At 41.9% G+C, this 21,498-nt stretch overlaps 1 protein-coding gene across 1 annotated transcript; it reads right to left on the reverse strand.

Moving 5' to 3' along the window:
• Positions 1–428: 428 nt before the first annotated feature.
• Positions 429–19,620, reverse strand: NUS1 (NUS1 dehydrodolichyl diphosphate synthase subunit). The gene is made up of 5 exons (XM_036380570.2): positions 19,078–19,620; positions 10,051–10,173; positions 7,792–7,944; positions 3,623–3,722; positions 429–2,924 (listed from the first exon to the last, which is right to left on the reverse strand). Exons 1-5 carry the CDS (start codon positions 19,457–19,459, stop codon positions 2,834–2,836), a joined length of 849 nt encoding a protein of 282 aa, XP_036236463.1. The 5' UTR covers positions 19,460–19,620; the 3' UTR covers positions 429–2,833.
• Positions 19,621–21,498: the final 1,878 nt, after the last annotated feature.

Consider the following 21,498-nt stretch of genomic DNA (forward strand, 5'->3'; position numbering starts at 1 on the left):
CTCACCTTAACACAAGCTTCCCCTTTCTTGCTCAGCATGGAAATCACTCAGATTGCAGAGGCTTCTTCCACACCACACCCTCACTTCACCCTGCTCCACAAGAGGGATGGCAGGAGGCCCAGCACAGCCCATGGCCCAGGACTGACTCAGCAGAAGGGAGAGGAAGCAAGCTTTTTAGTAGCCAGGAACAAGTTTAGCAAGTTCCCAGGACCATCAAAGAAACATTTTTACAGTAAATGCTTTACTATGAAAGCTTTCATTAAAGCATCTAAGTTGGAAATGGTAGATGAAAATTTGCCCAGTTCTTACACTATTACTAGAATACAACATTTGAAGTTCTCTACTTCCCCAGAGTGATGTAGTAACATGAATGGGGCTACAGCACCCCAGCTGAACTTCTAAAAGTATTCATGTATCACCATAGCCTGTAGAAAGATTATAGTCTTTTATTGATTTATTGTTTTACAGATTCAGCTTTCAATAATAAAGTTCAATAGATCGATTTCCTAATCATAAAAACTCATTTTACACATTATGTACAGGTACCCAAACATGTCACAGCACAGACCTTCACACAGAACAAGCTGGGCAGAGGCGCTAAGGGCAAGGATGTACATTCAGAGATCAAGTCGTGGATATGCACAGTGCTTTTGGCACACCTCACTGAAGATTGCCCACACAGGGACAGTAAAATAATCCCAACTAAGTCATAACATGGATTAGTTCAACTACATTAATTCCAGGAGGAACACTTAATTCACAATTAAACTGGCCATCAGAAGAGATTTAAGTTGAATCAAATGCAGCTGAACTAATCATTTTAGTTTTATTAGGCAACCCTCTGTAGACAAATTCTAGACCTTGAGATCTGTCTCCAATATTAAACACATCTTTTTAGCTGAGATATGAAGAAGTTTGAGGACTGAGGGAACTCAGGTATGAGAAGTATTCTTTGGCAGTTTGATACAAATATAAAAAATACATTATTTTTGAGGGCTAAACTAAACTTTTCCCATTACTGCCAGCACCAGAACTGCTTCAGTGACACAGTAACACATATTGGAACGTAAACACAACCTTGCATTTTAATGAAACAAAATTCATATTACAGATGAACATCAATACTCCAGATATCCTTCAACAGGCTACCCACTCCCCACAAAAAAGTTGAACTTAACACTCAGTGAGAAAATTTGCCCTTCTCAATGACAGGGCCCAGGAAACATTGCACAACTGTTCACCTTCTCTGCAATACAGGACCTGGCACACACAAGAGACCAGCTGACAAAGTGTACTCAAAATATTCCAGCTCCCATGGAAAGCTATTTTATGTCAAAACTCTTAGTTAATTTGAATATCCCTTGCTCTTTTCTGAGATTAATATCACAGGTCTTTCTGTAACTGCAATCTAACCTTGTGATGACAAAAAACCGCAGCTAAGAGTTTATGCAAGCTGCTTTATAACATTACATCAAGCAACAAGTTAAAATACACCATTTTACATTGAGGCAGACATTCATTTAAAATCTGGCAATTCCCTTTTAAAAACAGTTGTTTTCCCTTCTAATGACATGGCTATCCCAAAGGAGATAAAGCCAGGCTCAGTTTGAAGAGTAGGAGGAGGGGGAAACAGGAAACACTTCCAGAACGAAGCATTCAACAGTTCTGCAGCCTGCAGGGCAGAAGGCTGCGTATCAACGTTTGACTTCAGTAATACAGATCTAAAGATATTGCTTTGTCCAAGTGCAGCCATAAACTTGTAATTTAAACTACTTCCAAAACAGGAATGTAACTCCAATAGGCCATTCCACCATGAAGACCATTTAGCCATTATCTCTACTTAGTTATCTCAGTGCTGAAATACTGTAGGGCAGCTTTACTTCATCTTCCTTCTTTGTCCACTTTGTTCCATTCAAACTTCTAATGCTCAGTTCAGAACAAATAAAAAAGGCTTAAGCAGACTCCCTTGCTGGGCACACAAGTACAAGCAGCAAATCACATTTAGCCATGGAAGTTGACTCAGACCTTTTTCAAATCTTTCAACAAATGATGCCAGAGCCTTTTCCTGCTTGTTACCTTGAGTGAGCATGTTATGGGGAGAACAGGTAAACAAACAATACATAGTACTGTTTATGCTTATTCCCAGTGGAAAACATCTCATGCTGAGATGTTGCATTCACCCAGGGTGGTAGGAATACTTTCATCCCACCACTTAAAAAAAAAAAAAAAAAAGCTGAATACTGCAACACAGACTGCCTAATCCACTTACCATAGAAGCATCCAACCCTTTTTATGGAATCTTCTCAGTATTTCTAGAACTTAACACCTACAGCTGGCTTAGTCATCCCAGCCAAGCTGCAGTTTCTATTTTCAGTTAACAAAACCAACTTCTCTAGAATTCACATATTACATAGTAAATATATCTGAAGATAAACCATTAGCTCTGAAATGCCCAACCATGAAGAATTAAGAAACAAAGATGGAAGCTCTTTCTTGGATTTAAGGATCTTCAGGGCATGGACTCCTATTTACATTGTCCTGTAGATTTTACAACACTTAATTCTTGCACATTCATTTTGACACTTGAATGTCAAAGTGAGGGCAATTCAGTTTTGTTTTTAGTAACTGTCTTTTGCAAACAGGAAATCTGTGAATTCCCCTCCCCACAGATTCTCACGCATTCACACAGACTCTCTAGAAAGGTAAGACACTTTATTGAATTTTTTTGATAAATTAAGAAAGGACTATGAACCAGACTTATGGGTAGCAGGTGCTTGTAAACAGACATCAGTTCCTTCCCAAGAAAGCTTGACTCCATGCACTCAGCCTGAAGTCACTTTCCCCACCGTTGCTCACAGGCTGCATAGTGATGGAGGGCAGAGAAAAACTCTTCATAGCTGATGTTTAGGTGGGAAGGCAAAGAACTGAGAAAGCAAGTTAGAAACATTAAAATAAGCTTTTATAAACACCACACTATTCATACAGCCACTCAGGAATATCACTAAAAGCAAGCTACTGTCTGAGTAACCTTGTGAAGTTGTTCTCAACATGGTTATTGTGACTCAACTCTAACAACTAAACCAGTCACCCTCTAAACCAAAGCCTCCCATCAGAGTACACAGGGCCCTTCAAACCAGTGAAAAGCTGGAGCAGCACAGTGTGCCCACGTTTCAGTGCTCTACAAATGTGCTTGGATTTATGAAGTTCAGCAAATCTAGTCACTTCAGTTACTACTAAAATTGAAAAGCAATTCATAGGTGCGGTCTTCTATTATTCCATTTCCTTTGTATCCTTAGTTTCCCTTTTAGGAACCTATAAGCCACAGAAAATCAACACTGATATAAGCAACACTGTCAAATGGGACTGGACCACACACTAGGTGGTGACAGAAGTTATTCCTTAAACCTGAGGCATGAAGCCTGCTGTTGCTAGTCAGGGCTAAAAAAACAACAATGAATGTTTGACAGGTTTTAGTTAATTTTAAAATATCCTCAAATCAATCTCCAGACACTTGTCTAGCTGGATTTCCTCTTTTGGCCAATTTCCATAAGTTATATCATAAAGACTTGCTTAGCTAGGTATTTTTCATTCCAGTGTTTTACAACATTTAGAAGCAACTCACATGATTTCTGTCAGTCTGATGTGCCATGGAAGGAATCCTAATGTGCTGTCCACAGGACCGAACTTCAAGACTAAATCAGGATCAGGAAATCCATGTGTACCTGTAATAACAAGTTATATTAGGTTTTATTAAATTTATCACAGGATTTTTTTTTAGTTCTAAACCCTAAGGCATCTGCTTTTTCACTAAATGCACTTTTTTTTAAATGAAGGTCCCAAGGACAAGTTAACAATTAAAAGCCCAAGAGGACAGACTGGTCTTGCAACACCTGAATGACCAATTGAGCAAAAGCTTAGGCAGCCACTGCAGGCCCAGCTGGACTGCTATTTTTATGTCAGGTAGTTTTCAAAGACCTTCTATGGAAAGTACAGGAACAGTTACATTGTTTTGAGTAACAGCAAACCCTAACAATGCTGTTTCATCTGACTTGTTCTAGTTTTGTCTTGGTAAACTCTATTTTAGTAGCACAGAACATGCTGTACCCTGACTCTACCTACTATAGTCCTTACTTAACTATGTGGAGCTGCAATCAAGTAGAGTAAAAGGACACAAAAACAAAAAGCTTAAGGAAATTTCACTGAAGAACACCTTGTACTACAGACCATCAAGGAAAAAAACCTCAACTTGTTAGATGACTTGTCTCTTTCTCAGTATGAGACCAGACAGAAATTTTAAAACTAACTTACTATAAAATTTCAAAGATACTGCTGCAGCTGGCATCTTTCTGGTTAAATGAGTGAAGTAGAACAGGGCAGTGTGTCTTTTTCTGTTACTGTGTGGACAACCTGACCCATTCTAGGGCAGAGCAAGATAATATTGATGAATTCCACTAAGTGCCCACACTCTTACTACCCATACCTTAAAACCCCAGCCAGTCATTTCCCTCATGAGAGCATTCTGCTCATCTTCTGAGGCTGAAGACAATTAGTGACCAAACACCACTGCCTGTCTCCCTTCCATATACTTCTGCAGTGCCTAAGCTACTCCAGGCTATAATTGACAGACAGGAAATAGGCTTACAATGAGCAGTCTGAGTCCAGCTTTCCCTGCTAATTCTAGCAAGTTGATTAGAGCAACTTGTGAAAACCAGTAGAGCACCCCAAGGGGACCCAAGAAGCTAAACTGCTCCTCTTGCACCTACCTAGCTCATCTGAAAAGCATTCCAGCAGTCATAACCCTATTTTGCTATAATGCTGCAATTAGTCATGATTATTGCAGGTAAATTGTTGTCACCCCTTCCAGTACCCACCAATTCTGCAAGTTAAGTGCAAAAGTGCTTATACTGGGTAATGACTACCTTTAGCAGATAAAGTTCAAGACAGCCTACTTGCTCCAAACTTCAGATGTTATTTCTCAATTCTTTCCTCGCTTGCTTAAATTAAAAAAAAAAAAAAAACCACTACAAAAAAGCAGTCAAGAGCCTTTTACAGTTTTCAGATTAGTTATAGAGGAACTTAACTTTGGGAGTAAGAGAAAAGGAAACTAAGGCCAGATTTTGCTCCACCCAGTTTTGAAACTGAAGCTGGAGATTTTGAAAAATGTTCACATCCTGCCTCCCCACTGAATCACCACAACAGTGATGACACCTTTTACTAGAGGAAAAGAGGCTATTTTCCCTAAACACGTGCATTTCTAAGAAAGGATGAAGCTTTTAGATAAGGGTGTCTTGTGCCACAGACCAAATCTCATCTCAAAGTTAAGAAAAAAATTGCAAAGCAAAAGCCACTCTGTTGTTCAGAAGCTAGCACATTAGTATCAGGAAAGAGCTTTGCAGGAAAGCAGTGAATACTTAGAAGTGGGGACTCTGGAGGAAGTGGACAGCTTTACTCATCAGCTGATTCAGCAGCTGAGTACTCCTCAGCTGGTACAGCAGCAGGATCTTCAACACTGCAATGGCTTGTCAAACAGGAAAAGACCTTCAGAGAGCCCAGTTAATGCTAACATTTCCTTCTGGTTCCTATCTGAAGGAAAATGCACACTGTAGCATTACTGTCACAACAGCCAACTAAAAACCACAGTACTGTGCTTTCCAGTCTGCATCCATTTCTTTACCTAAACACAGCAGTGCTACAGATAATTTACATGTGGAAGCTCCCTCAGAGCTGACAGAATTACAACAGTCAAGTTTAGCACACATGAGATACAAGAATTTGGGAGCAAACTTTAAAAAATAAAAGAGGCCAAAAGACTTGCACACTCAAAGGATGCCAATCTGGCAACATCCCTTCTAGGTCAGGAGTTCTGCAAGGGGAACATGAAGGAATTTTAGCACTGATAACTATACTCTTCTCCACAGAGATCTTACAGGGCAACTTGAGTAGCCTTAATTGATAGTCATGTTCTTTGCTGGAAGGCAAACAGACAGCAAGCAGAGACAATATTAAAATGCAGCTGGCAACTACTTTTCTGAAAACAAGCTGGTTAGCTGAGGCATTTCTCAGAAGAAAGTATTTTTACATTGCAGAAAACTCAAGCTGTAAGAATTAAGTGCATGACTGAATTAAGAACAAGAAAAGCCACATGACAAACTAGAATCATACCATTTTAGGACTAGGCTTCAATAACTGCACCCTAAATATGAACAAAAAGTTTAAAAACTACATTAACAGGTATTTAAACCAAAATGTAAAACCCCAAAGATTTACAGAAGACACCATTAATACAAACTGTAAGAATATAACTGTTCAAGTATTGCTTTCCAGAACATGCTCTCAAATCAGTAATGCACAGATGCACACTTTTAATACTGTTCCATTAAAAATGCACACAAATTAAATTTGCCTACAAGTAAAACAAAATTTAAAAAGCTGCTGCTAAGTAAGTAATGAAAGAATACTTCACCTCCAACAATGTCCCAAACATTAGGTAAACAAATTAATAAGGACCAGTTACAGATATTATCCTTAATTATTAGCCACATACATGAAGCAGCGTGTTTCAAAGTTCATAGTTTTGACAGATTAGATTTCTCTTTCTGTGCTCAGCTAGCATGCAATGCTTCAAAACTAAATCCACTCATTTTAAGATTAGACCTAATACTTTTAACATATCCAGACAGAAGATCAACAAGTTTGAAAAGCTCCAGTTAAGTATCACTGGCCAAAATACACACAACATGTAACAACTGTCACCAGCTCTCCATTAAATTAGTAACTGTTCTGAAGGAGTGATTGTTAATTTCCTTTAATTGCCTTTGGGGTATAACAGAAGAGATGTGCTAAGTTCTTCTTCAGGTGCTTCATTAAATACATTTAATAGCTCCATTATAGGAGGATGCTGACAACAGGGATGGAATTCAGTTTGAATTCCAAACTTCCAAACTGCCATGGAAGTCCGTTTGCAGAACAATTCAGCTGATCACCCAACATGAAAAAGAAAAAATCACTCTCTAAAGTCCAATTAATGGGAAGCACACTACAACAACATGCCCAAGGCATCCAAGTTCAAGTGTGCAATCTGAAACCTGATGAGCTAATTGCAGCTGCAATTAACATGCATGGATCACCTAGGCAAGCTGAGCAACTCATCACAGCTCCACAGTACCACTGAAAAAGTGGATGCTAATTCCAAACTTCTCCCAGGTGTGATATTAGGGCAGTCCTGCCCTTTTCATAGCTATTGCATGTAGCCACACATCACAGTGCAGAGTCAGTATCTGCATGAATTAGTAATGAAGACAACTAAGCTAGTGTGGGTTATAGAGCAGCAAGAGAACAGCAAGTGTTCTATCATTTGCATTCAGGATAGTAGTCAGGCAGCAAGAACAGCTTTAATCACTGTAACCAGATCTGGAAAAGACTCTGCCCATCCATATTTGCAGCTTGTAACTCGCAGGAAATTAACCTAAATTAGAATAGTCTAGTTTTAGGTAATCCCAAAAGTACTTTTTTCAGCAATCTCATTGCAGAACATACCACAGATGCTGTAAACTCTGAAAAGCCAAAACTCTGCAATTTAGCTTAATATTTATGCTAAAGAATTTCTCTGCTTAAAAAAAACAGCTCAAAAGGCAATAAACAAGATAGAAATTTTTAACAGAAGCCTAAAAGCAATAATCATAATTTACTCTGATAGACTAAGCATCAAGATGCATACATTCCAAGCAATGAATACACTAGTAACCAAATTGTTATGAATTGAGTACTCTTTCCCCTCCATATTATACTTACTACTTAATAAGTTGTCTAACATATTCACATCCAGGTCTGAATGTGTTCTTTGCTGCTGTGCTACCAACTGACAGAAGTTCTGAGCAGCTTTAACTATGTCTGCTTTTCCATCTTCTGGAGACAGCACCTTCAATGTAGATTGGCAATTTAAAACTGAAAGTACAAAACATAGTTTAAAAGCAACAGAAATATAATTGTTTTGCATGTGCTTTACATAGTCACAGATAGAGATGAAAGTAACTTGTAGTTTAATTCCTGTATTACAACTAGTCACAAATCCACCTCATCTATCTCTTAGAGAAGTGGGTAAGAGTTTTCTGGATTTGCTGTATTACTAAAACACAAGCTTAAGACAACTACTTTGAGAAGTCTTGTGAGAACGGGCTTAATTCAGTCTTCAAACACAGTTCTCCAGGAAATTTGGGTTGGTCCTTACACTGTCAGGCAAAGCACTGAGAAGAAAGGTGCCTGGATAGTAACTTAAGGGGTTCAGGGAAATTAAAAAAAAACCAAAAACCAACAAACTAATTTCTACCCTAGAAGAGGAAGGTGTTTTTAACAGCTACTGTGTACATTCATGTGACATAATTATTAAGCTTGGGGGCTCTGATTACAGCATCTTGATGCAAGAGTTACAGTAAGGATCTAAGATGGCTACACTGAAGCTTGGAACAAGATAATAGTTCAGAATTCATCTATTCATCTGCAACTATGCCTGTGACTTAAGTGGACATTTCACAACAGTAATTATCTTAACCCTACGCAATTGACAGGCAAGAGTCTTCTCACACTACATGACTCGCATCATTGTCAGTACTGTAAGGTACCTAAGAGGTAAGCTTGCTGAGGAAGCTCAAGGCCAGAGATGGTGCACTATACTGGCTTGAAGCTAAGTGGGTTAAATACCAAAGTGTCAACATTTTAAGCTGATACCAAACTTAGGATAGTTATTACTAGATACTTAAAAATACATTTCTTAAAACTGCAGAACCTGACTGCAAGGGACTACACAGCACAGTCAAGATTCATAAGAACACCTAAAACCCCTTAGTTCATCTATCCAAAGCCACCACAATGAAAATGATTGCTCTTTAATATTGGTTGATTTGCCAATTTGCATCAAATGTCCTACATTAAAAAATATTTAACAGTATCCCTAAATTGCAATACATGCAATTTTGTTATTCAGAAGGGAAAAACTGCAGATAATAATAAACTGCATAGATGTCAGTTTGTTAAGTTGAAAACACGAAGCATCTGATCTGACTGTGAAACCTCCTAAAAAGAATGAAGAATTTAAAAAGAGAACAGAAAACACCTCTGCTTTTCAGTTTCCAGCACAAAAGGTTCCTGAGATTTAAAAGCACTCTTCCCATCAGCAAGCCTGAGAAGTCTTTCAGTAGTTTGTTTGAACATAAATATCCCATCTTAGGCAAGCAGAGCTAAGTATGCTGGAGTTTAAGACATTAATAGCCTGTCTACCCCATCTTCTGCTGGTTATTTCAACCTTCGCAGGAAGGGAAAAAAAAAGCATGAAACCTGAGTTCTTCCATATAAATGCTAGCATCTTAGACTAAGTTGTTCATAAGACAAGTTCATGCTACAATATTATACTTTGTACTGGAAAACTGGCACAAAAAATTTTAGTATTCGGTCAGCTCTCATAGGGGAGGCAAAACTTGCAAGCAGCATTTTCAATGCAGCTAAATGTACCACAACTTGTGCAGACTTTTCATAAGTATTTGAACTATGATGATCTTAAAACATTTTAAGTATTTTAGGTATTTTTTTTATATTATGAGTTGTAGTTAGAAGACCTGTATCAGCCCATCTCTTTAAGACAAAGGCCTGATTCAAGTACATGCCTGTGATTGATTATACTTGAACAGACTTCTAGCATTTGTCTTAGGCAGCAGATGAGGAGATGAGTTCTTACAGCAGATAGTGCTGTGTAAGGAACATCAGCCTCGAAACCTACTCCTGCTTTCCACATCTAAGTATGTGCAAAAGCTATTACCAAATTTATTTTTTAATTTGTGCCCTTTACCTTCCTGATGGCATTATACCTTGCCATAACAACCAGCAGTCTTGCTCTTTCCCCTTCTCCTCTCCATTTAGAGGTGTATGTTTGGAAAAATGGAAGTACACACATGAAGAAAAAGGTCACTGTACACAGACATGTGTTTAAGTAAAAGCAGATTTATGATTGATATACAGCTATTTAGAGGCACACCAAGCCCCTCCTGTAGTTGATCTTACCTTGACCAGTTTTGTCGTGATTTGCAAATTCCACGGAGTACTTGGAGCAATCTAGTCCCAAGAGTTCTTGCTGCTGTTTTAAAATTTCATCCATCAATCTTGAATTATTCCTCTTGAAAATACCTTTAAAAAAAAAGTTGCATATCAGCCAACTCCTATAAAAGGTGTTAGAAAATAAATCTAACACTAGGCAAGAAGAAAAAATTAGTCAGAACTGGTTTGAGACTGGAATTCACAAGTGTGGGTAAGAACTCAAAGAAAATGCTACTGCATGTGACTAATCTCAGTGACCTTGGAAAGACAACTCATGTGCTTTTGTTCTTCTTTCACCCAGCCTGAATAAGCAGCAAGTTGCAACTGCATAAGGGATAGCTTAAGACTTATTTCCTTGTCCTTGGCATGCTAGAAATAGAGAAAGCAATCATCAGCAAAGAACACCAAGTCAGATTAACACCAAATTTCTTTAAAGCCCACACTGCTTAAGTCTACCACTTATTGCCACACGCCTAAGGCTGCAGGCTAACAAACCAAGTCACCACTAAATCAACATTTCAGGTCTCAGTAAGTATCCACTCTTAAGCCATCCAACAGCATGGATTTCCTAATAAGAGAATTTCACAAGCTGTATGTTTCAAGGAGTTCATGCAGTCCCCAAGGCCTTTTTATACTTGCATATTTAAGGCAGACACATTTCAAATGCAGGAAATCACAAAAGCCTGCTTCAAACATACTTGGGTTTCCTACTAAAATAAATTCTAGCTTTTGAGAAACATAACTCTACTTCTAATTAAATGCCACAGCAAAAACTAAATGTTACAGTTTAAATATTTACAATCTAAAAGCATGGCTAGGCATATTCACTCAGGAACTGGATAATGCTTTTATCACAGGGTATTCAGAGGTTTTTACTGCACTTCATTCAGAAACTTTATGTCAAACACTTCCACTGACCAATCTAAAAATGCCCACATGCTAATCTTACAATGTAGACAGTGCAAAAGAATGTAAGATATGCAATTTTGATTAGGCTTAGGATTTGGCACCACAGCCTCACTATAGGATCTGGAACAGCTACAAGAGTTCCCACATTGGTCAAACAGTACATAAGCACTGGATCAAGACCATAATACACTAGGAGTTAGTTTGCAATATGGAGTGATACAATGCATTTATTTAATATGCTAGCCTTTAGGCCTAATGAATTAGAACTTTTCTACAGGCTTCATTAGAGGTTTTAATAGGTGGCAAAGTATCTGTTTTTCCTCTTATCCTGGATACTTCCTGTAAAAAAAAAAAAACAACTATTTCATTATAGAAGTGTTAGCTTATAATTGATTTCACATGTTTACAGAACAGCAAGTTATGGTAAGGCACAAACCTCTACAGAAGAAAGTGTGTTAGAATGCTTCTGCTAAGTTTAAACTAAAGTTAAATTGTGGCTTCCTGTGCTCCCACTTTCTAGCATATACTTATACATAATAGAAATTGAGAATGCTGCTTTAAACACAACTGTTTGATACAACTCTGCTTGGCTCGGTCTGTTTCATGCTGGGGTTAACACAAATTGAATTCCTCACTCCCAAGGTCAGCAGCAGTGCAGCCACTGCAATTGCTAATCCTGTAGCCTCTTCAAGGAAGATCTGGACAAGGCTGCATGTGCCTTGCCTTTAGGAGTCACTTGACTTCCATACACTTTTAGATATGAGAATTAAAACTATGTTCAATATCCAGACAAACATGTGACATAATTAGGAAAGGCTCCCAATCTGGGAAATAAGCTGCTGCTCTTCTTCCCCTTTTTCACTCAATATAATGAAACCAAATCCTTTCTCGTGAAAGGCTTTTGCCTATTCCTGCCAAAGACTGGAAGAACTAACTTAAGACTCCACACTCCAGCTCTAAAGTAAATTAAGACATTGAGGACAAGTAGAAGAACTGACTAAGGTGTTTGCTTGGATATCATATACTGGAACTGGTCCAGCTCCAAAGTGAAGGTCCTTAACACACACAACAGACACAGAAGAGTTGCTAAATAAATGTGTTCTTAAGATTTATCTGAGTACCACCCTTCTATTCTGCCTGTTTATCTCACCCACTCCCTCAGATGTTCAAACTTGGGGACTGCACAGCTCCTTGAATAGCAGTTTAACAAACAGGAAGCTACTGTAGTCGTACCATGTAGTTGCAGCATGCCTTCCTTGGAAAGGCCTCCACACCTAAATTCCCACTGATCCATCAACCCTGACATACACACAGTTTTCCTGAAGAGAAGATCCTGAAGCACAACAGAAGATAGTAAAAATTCAGACTAACTCAGATCTTAGTTAAAACCCAACAGCATTTGGGAATACTCCTTCAATGTTTGTCTCAGTCAGTGCACAAGAGACTCATGAATGCACATCACTGCAAACACAGTCCTGTCAAATGCAATATTCACAGGCCAAATTCATATTCAACTTCAAGAATTTTACATGGTCATGCCTCAGCTATATTCTCCTTTCCCTTACAGTATCTCAAAACCCCATTTATCTACAAGGCTCATTTTTTAAAAATTTTGTAAATGTACCCAAGTTAGTTCTGGGAGATGCTGTTGCTTAATTTAAACAGGATAAATATAGCAAACAAGTGCATGAGTAGGCCAACTCAGTAACAGAATTGTGTTTCTAGGCAGTGAAACTTAACTCTTGATTTACTGCTACCCTCCAACTTCGTTCACAAAATTAAAGCTAGTCCATAATATAATTTTAACAGTAAAAAAAATTAGTTTGACAAAGGCCTAATAAATTTTGGCAATACAACAGCTGCTTGCTGTTAAATGAAAAAAAATGCAGCACTACTTATGTTTCTAATACAGAACACAAACATGAAATTGTCACTATTATTTTTCATCAGAAGATTTTCCAGTTTTGAAAAGCAGAAACATTTGTTTGGTCAGAACTCTGGAACCTGTGCAAGCTGATGCAAATGTGTATGTTCCTGCAAATGAAGTGTTGTAAGAATTACATGTATTTAAGCACTAAAATTCCCAATGAAAAAGAGTACCAAACTCTGTCCTGGTTTGTTTCCTTTAACTACTGAGAACTTGTGAGCTGTTTTCAGGGATACTACTTGTTTTTACAACAGAAGCTGCAAGCATGCTGTCATTTGTTGCTATTAGAGCTGAGGCAAACCAGAAGTGTTTTAGCTTCCTGCAGTAGTCCTTCATTACACAGGTCTTTTCCAGGGCACACACCTTTTGCTCAGATTTACAGCAACTACAAGCCATGCCCCTTTGCTTGCAACCATGGTGTTGCAATATTTTAGGGTTAGATATTGACAAATGAAGTTTGTAATTAATTCATCAAGTGTAGAAGTGACAAGAATCTTGAACTGGAAGTGAACAACTGGCACAGAGAAACACCAGGTGATGTCAACCATTTGTTTGTCTGACTAGAGTACCACAGCCACCACCTGTTAATGCCTTAATGGCATCTCAAAGGTCAACATTTTTAATTTCCCTGCTCCTTAAAGCAGCAGAATCTGGTAAAACACAAAATAACAGTTAGCCCTTCCTTGCAAGGGAACACCTTACCAAAGGGAGTCTAGTAAAGAACATATCTCCACAACATTTCAGTTATTTGCTTTCTCAACTTCTTTCCAGTGCTGACAAGGAAAGAGTAATCAAAAGTTGTAATTGTTATCAGGTATTAACATTTTGAGAACATCAAATACTAAACCACTTCAAAGAATACACATACAAGAAACCATTTTAATACATGAACAACTTTTGCTTACATCCTGTTGGATCACGCTGGTGGATAACAGAGGAAAGCATGGCCATTATACAAGACCTCACAGGATATGGAAAGCTACAAATACCTCCTTTATCCCAAGAGTCTAGGAAAAAAGTAATCCAAGTCTGAATGTAACTAAAGTCACTTAACTTTCAATCAGATTAAGGCCACTTAAGACAGCACTAACCAATCAAAGAATTTGACTTAGAACTAAGAACTTCATAGGTGACCATTCCTCCCAGATATGACCCTTCTTGGAGGGTCATTCTGCACTAAGAGAATAGAGGCTCATCAGCAATTAGGAGAAAAGATACCTCTTTCATATTTCCCATTCCTTTAAGGAGATCACCTTATCCCTTTTAATCAATGTGGTCTGAGAACTGCTCTCAACTCAACACCAAAATGAAATTGTGGAATGTGAAATTTCACGTGGGTGAAGGCCCACAGCAGATGCCATGTGATATTGGTATCTCACAAGTGTTCCAGTGACATAAAGCCACAATATATTTATCTTGCCCAGTGAAATAAACACACTGCACACCCAGAAGATTTTATGGATTGATCAAATTAGCTAAACTACCAAGTAATCTAGAAGAGACTAGAAGCCTACATTGGGGCTAATTAAATGATTTCTTTTCCATACTCTATCCTTTCTAAGAGTTTTCAAGTGAAAAGTGCTCAGAAGCAAAGCAGTTCACTAGAAAGCTATGATGAATAACTCCAAATTCTCAGTACAGTCACACTATGGGCTTGAAGAAACCTTCAGCATGAAGCATCTATCTAGGAGTCCAAAGTACCCAAATGCCAAAAAGCATTCTAGACTTGTCTTAAACTACAGCAGGAAAGCTTCACAGAAGTAAAACTCAATCAAGCTCTCCCAAAAGGCAAAACAACTACCAAAAGAAAGTTAAAGTATACAGCACTAGTAAAAGGCTTCTGCTCCCCAGAATGTATCTTAAGTGCTATTACCTGAAAGCATTAGCAATGCCTTCTGACTGAAAGCTGCAGTATTTCCTCAGATAAGGTCTCCACAAGAATGGCTGGATTTCTGCCAAGAAATGATTGGCAATACAGAAGTCAATAGAAAAATTCCTGATCAAAAGCCTGAAACTTTAGTTTGCATTATTTAACTCAGGTGTGCACAGTAGCATTAAGCTTATTATGGCTTTGTCATGTTGCACAACAATGGAAGTTGAGAGAAAGGGCTTCCACACACCAAGGCCAGTAAAGCCAGACCACCTTGGGCCTCCAAACATGCTGAGGAAACAGAGAAAATCTCAGTTCTGAGCCCTGCACAACCCCAGCAAAGTTGCCTTTACAGTTACTGGTGCAGCTGGTGAGCTGGAATGCAGCTACTTATTTTGACATTGAAGAATACATGAACAACCTTCTGTTTAGCAATTTTGCAAAAAAAACAAATTCATTACTATAAACAAATAAACAGCTCATGTAGTACTTCTTCTGTAAAGAACTTCATGCTTCTCTTTCCTCCTCTAGAAGAGGCAGTTAAGGACATATTTTGAATTTAATCCTTCTGCAGGAAACTGACACATTATTTCTTGCAGAGAAGGCAACAATGGAAGACCAAGCTTGTAAACAAGGTTTCCTGTTGCAATCAAAAGAATCTCAGTACTAAGGATATGCAGTGAATGAAAAGAAACAAATTTAGGTATACCTCACCACACCTAACACTGATCCAGAGCACCCATAATTAGTTTTCCTTCTCCACCACAGCCAGCACTGTGGGGATTTTGACAAATCAATAGTTGGTACACTTGTATGAACACAAACCCCCAGAAGCAGCTCAGCAGTCCAAAAGCACCAGTCACCATCTGAGTGGATGGAAACAAGTGCACACTGTAATTAAGGGTCACCCTCTGCTACTGATAAGAGCAAGCTGTACCTGACTTTGTTCACCTTCACTATTATCAGTGTTAGTGCTGAGGGTTCCAGACTCCACCACCACTGAGCACCGGATTTAGCAACAGCTGCAACATCCCACTTAATGACAAGTCTATCTGGAAATGCTGTATGCTCAATCAAGGCACCCTAAGGAGCTTAGCACCACAGGAAAGGCAGCATATGTGCTATTACCAGCAGTAAGCATACACTAGAGTTGTATGAACGATACTTGCTCGCTCTCTGAAGCTGAAGTCAGTCTGAAAAGCTCAGCTGTGCACAAAGCAGTTGCAGCTGCTCTCCTGGACAACCCACTGAACACCTGTGCAGAGCATGATGTGCAATGGCAGGCTATTCTCATCAACCCTAGACGTTTGGCAAAAGCCACAGATTTAAAACTTTTTCGTTGCTCTGCCTTCTTTGATTTTGCTCCAACAAACTGGAAAGCAAGCTAGCAATTAAACTAGCACATTCCAGTATCAGAGGATCAACAGAAGAACAAGCTACTAAAAAATATGCTTCGATACTGAAATCATGAGATAATAGCCATATTTTCAGATCTCAGCAAAACCTCTTTTAACATGCAACTTTAGAATGAAAAATTAAAATCCACACTCATCACATAATGTAGAACAACAAAACCAACCAAACTAAAGAAAAAATTCCCAACACCAAAACAAAAAATAACATCACAACACAGAACAAAAGTGAACAATTAACATATGTAACTTCAGATTGAATTAAACAATACATGGACACAGCAGCAAATAACCCAAGATTTTTGTTTTTCTGAACTGCCAGCAATAACAATTCTTCTGCAAGGTTATGTTAGCTCTTCAGAGGACAAAACTATAATTTCTGGTCATCATATTTAGTCTTCTAACAGTCAATCTTAGATCTGACTGAATTTCAACACATGCTGGAGAAGCAGTAGTAGGTTTTCAAAAAATGTTTCAGACACTGCTACAGCTCTGGCTCCTTACTGTGAGACAGGAGCTCAGCAACAGTGGCTACCTAAGAATTGGCTGGTGCCTTCTCCCTCCTCACTGTTGCAGAGTAGGCAAGATGAAAGCCAAGACGACCAAGAAACATGATTCTCAGCTTGATCTCCACCTCAGTTCAGCTCTCATACATATAATTTGTGGAGCACAGTGCTGGAATCTAAAAAGGAACTAAGCACATACGTAAACATATTAGGCAATACTGCCCATAGCTTATTTAAATTTGAAGTTAAAGATCCTGTACAATAAAAATGTCTCTCTTCAAGCTATGAGGGAAACTCTCCTCCTTGGTACTGTTTGCTCTGCAGCATTTCACCTGGTTGAATGCTTTCCAAGTTGGGAGTAAAAACCGTCAACACATAAATGACTTTTCATAAGGTGCTGTTTCTCTGTGTGCTTGAGATGCTATGCAAATATTTTATATCGTCCTTTGACTTCCAAATGAGGAAGCGTTCTCCCTCTGAAACACAACATAACCAAGTTCCACGACAGCCCTGCACAGATGGCCAGTTTAAACTGCTAAGTGACTGGTATTAAGCCCAGTTTCTCATAATGATCTTAAGAGTAATTTAGTGAAAGTCAAGTCTTCCAAGTCTTTTATCACATAGGAAGGATCAACCATGAAACAAAACTATCACAGAATCACAGAAATTCTAGGTTGGAAGAGACCTTTAAGATCATCGAGTCCAACCCATGTTCTAATACCTCAACTAGATCATGGCACCAAGTGCCACATCCAGTCTTTTTTTAAACTCTTCGAGGGATGGTGACTCCACGACCTCCCTGGGTAGATGATTCCAGTATTTGACTACTCTTTCTGTAAAATACTTCCTCCTTATTTCTAGCTTGCATCTCCCTTGGCGCAGCTTGAGACTGTGTCCTCTTGTTCTGTCGGTTGTTGCCCGGAGAAAGAGACCGACCCCCAGCTCACCACAGTCACCCTTCAGGAAGTTGAAGAGGGTGATAAGGTCACCCCTGAGTCTCCTTTTCTCCAGGCTGAACAACCCCCGCTCCCTCAGTCGCTCTTCATATGGCTTGTGTTCCAAGCCCCTCACCAGCCTCGTTGCTCTCCTTTGGACACGCTCAAGCATCTCAATAAATCTCTATAAATGGTGATGGTTTAAAATGAAGCAGAAAAAATTTAAAATTCACAAATGCCTATGCTCAAGGAAAGGCCTGCATATCTTAGATGCTGTCACACATTTAATAACAAAAGATTTCCCCTACTTACATGGGCTGCACTGCTGGGCATTTCCTGAAGGAGCACTAGAAGACAACTGTACCTCTAACCTGGCAGAAATCTACAGAGTTCACCTAAACTGCATGACACCTCTCAACAGCCATTGGGAGTGCTCAAAACAAGTTAAACCCTGCTCTCCTACAGTCTCACCCCTGACAGCACGAGCACAGGGATCTTCAGGATGAAGTTTTTTTCCTCTGCAGGAAAGAAGCAAGACACAGTCCATGTATTGTTATCCCATCTGAGTTGACAGCTTGTCCAGTATAGGTTACAGATCATCTCTCAATGATCAGCTGGACAGAAAGTTTCAACTAAAAGCATCTTGAATATGGCTGGTTTTAGCTCCCCACTAGGAAAGGACAGGTATGAGGAAGTCAGATTTGTTCCACAACTTCCTCACAGTATGTGAAATCCAAACTCTGATCTTATCTTTATGATAGTCAGTGACGTGGAATCAACATACCTGCAAGAGCCAGAGTTCAATAATTTTACACCTGGGACTCAGTAATAAATAAAATCACACAGCAGATGTGAAAAAACTTCAGAGCTCACAGAAGCACTGGCTCAGAGTTAACTCAAATGCCAAGCAGGACCAAATGCAGATCCCATAATTTAACTTCACAATACAGACAACATCCAGGACATACATGCTTACATTTAACTACTTGTCCATCCTGTTTCTTCACACAGGAGTACTTGAAAATAGAAGGCTACTTTCATTCATTCACTTCTGGAGGTTCAGCCCCAACTCAATGAACAGCACTCATAAGAGCAAGTAGCCTAAAGCTCTTCCCTACTAACAGTCCTGCCCTACACTTTGATGTCAGCAGTTCCTGTCAGCCCGAGGCTGTGGACAAGGCTCCAGAAAGCAGGCAGGACCTGGTCATCCCGACACGGGAGCTGGGCCAGAAGGACAACTGGGCCATTGCCCAGGCTCCCAGGGGACAGAAGCTCTGCAGCGGCCAAGCAGCTCCAGCGGATGGGAAAGGAGCTGTCAGCAGAGAGGCGGGACCGGACTTAGGCAGAGCCCAGAACAGCGCGGCCCTCTGGCTCTACGCTCTGGTCCCCGGCACGGCCCGGGGCTGGGACTTGGGGCACCGCGGCGGCCGCTCACCGTTATGGTCGTAGACGCTGACGTAGGAGATGCCCACGGCCATGCACCACACGACCAGGCTGGCCATGTCCGCGTAGCTCGGCTCCTCCTCGGTCACCACCAGCCCCACGTGCACCGGCAGCTTCCGCAGGGCGCGCCCGTCCGCGCGCCACCGCTGCCGCCCGCGCGCCGCCCCGCCGCGCGCGGGGCCCCGCCGCCGCCAGGCCGCGCGCGCCTCGCGGAACCCGAGCGCGCGGGCAGCGGGCGCCAGGAGCGCGCAGGAGGTGGCGGCGGCGGCGGCCGCGCGGCCGCGCAGGCACGCGAGCAGCGCGCGCTGCAGACAGAGGAAGGCGCGCAGCAGCGCGTGCAGCGCGCGCCACGCCAGGCCGCCCGCCCCGCTCATGGGACCGACCGACAGGAGCGCGTGGGGCCCGCGGGGGAGCGGCGGGGGTGCCTCAGCCGCTGCGCGCCGCCCGCCGCGCCATCCCCTCACGGAGCCCGCGTCCTCCGCCCGGCAACCGCCAGCGCCGCCATCTTCCCACCGCCCCGCCTGATCTTTCACCTCTCAACCCGCCACACGCGAGCCGCCCGTTGGCCGCCGGGTGGGATGACGTCGCTTCCGCCCGCGGAGCGCGAATGACGTGGCCGCGAGAGACGGGGAGGGCGGGGCGAGGGCGGGAGGCGGGGCTGAGAACGGCTCGGGGCGGCCGCGCCCTGCGGGAGGGGCGGGGCCGCGCCCCCTGGCGGCCGCTGCTGGCGATGGCCCTGAGGTGCCGGGAGCCGGAGGGAAGGCGCCGGGGCGGGGCCGTCGCCGGGGCGGGGGCGGGCACTGTCCCCAGCCGGGCTCTGCCCAACCTCCCCCCTGCTTCACGGGCTCATCTGCAGAGCCTCCCGCTACCTTTCCCAGCCTTGCTCTTCCTGGCGCTCGCAGTGCCTCGTTCAGGCTGGTGTGTGAAGCGGAGGTGGAGGGAGAAAGCACCTGAACGCCACAGAAGCTGTCGGGCCTCAGGGGTGTCTTTACTGTCAGGGGTGTCTTTACTGAGTAAAGGCAGGTTTCACCCTCAGAGCGCGCTGCGAATGCTCGCCGGGGGGTTCCGCAGAACGGGCTCGGGAGCCGGGGGCAGCGGCCTCGGGCTGCGCACCCCGACTCGCGTCCTCCACAAAAGCCGCGGCTCCCAGGCTTTCTCTGCCTTGGCTTGTAAGGGCTCACGGGTCCGAAGATGAAACATAGGTGAAAGATGGAGTGAGCGCTAGTGCCAACCCGATGCTGTGAGACGGCACGGGGATATTTAAAGCACTTTGTTAAAAAAATCTGCCAATATTAAACTGAATGAAGAATTTTGTATCGCAAAAATTTTTCTTGTACTCAGAAAATAGCTACTTTCCTGGCTTCTAATACAGACCAGCATTAGCCAGCAAAAATAACAGTCAAACTGCAGGGAAGGCTTGTGCTGTTTCTAAATCTTTAGGTACCAAAAATTTGGTGAATGACCATAGAACCACAGAATCATTAAGGTTGGAAAAGACCTGTAAGATCAACTCCCACTGTTAACCCAGTACTGCCAAGTCATCTGTTTAACCATGTTCTTAAGTGCCACATCCGCATCTTTTGAACACATCCAGGGTGGTGATTCCACCACTTCCCTGGGAAGTCTGTGCTAATGCTTGACAAGGCTTTCTATGAAACAATTTCTCATAATGGCCAATTTAAACCTCCCTGGTGCAGCTTGAGGCCGTCTCCACTGGTCCTTTCACTTGTTTCCTGAGACTGACCCCAATCTCGCTACTTCCTCCTTTCAGGGAGTTGTGAGAGTGATCAGGTCCCCCTGGAGCCTCCTCCACGCTAAAGAACCACAGCTGTTCCTCACAGGACTCAGCCTCTAGGCCCTTCACCAGCTCCATTTCCCTTCTCTGGACAGGCACTAGCACCTCCATGTCTTTCTTGTAGTGAGGGGCCCAAAAGTGAGCACAGCCTCACCAGTGCTGAGTACAGACAGACACTCACTGCCCTGGTCCTGCTGGCCATGCTATTGCTGACACAGACCAGATGCCATCGGCCTTCTTGGCCACCTGGGCACACACTGGCTCCTACCCAGCCAGCTGTTAAGCAGCACACCCAGGTCCTTTCCTGCTGGGCAACTTTCCAGCCCCTCTGCCCCAGCCTGCAGTGCTGCAGGGGGGTGTTGTCACCCAGGGGCAGGCTGTGCCACTTGGCCTTGTTCAATCTCACACAGCTGGCCTTAGCCCATTGATCCAACCTGTGCAGATCCCTCTGCAGAGTCTGATGATAAGGGAACATAAAGAAAAATGAGCTCCATTCTCTCTATTCCAATTGCATAGTTTAATGTGTTGGGGGACCTAACAAATGCATGTGTCAATCACATTTGCACAGGAGACATAACCAAATAGCTGCTCTCTGACACCTGACAAATCAGCCTCCGT

This window comes from Molothrus ater, chromosome 3, assembly GCF_012460135.2.
Source record: "Molothrus ater isolate BHLD 08-10-18 breed brown headed cowbird chromosome 3, BPBGC_Mater_1.1, whole genome shotgun sequence".
In the NCBI taxonomy this organism is placed as follows: Eukaryota; Metazoa; Chordata; class Aves; order Passeriformes; family Icteridae; genus Molothrus; species Molothrus ater.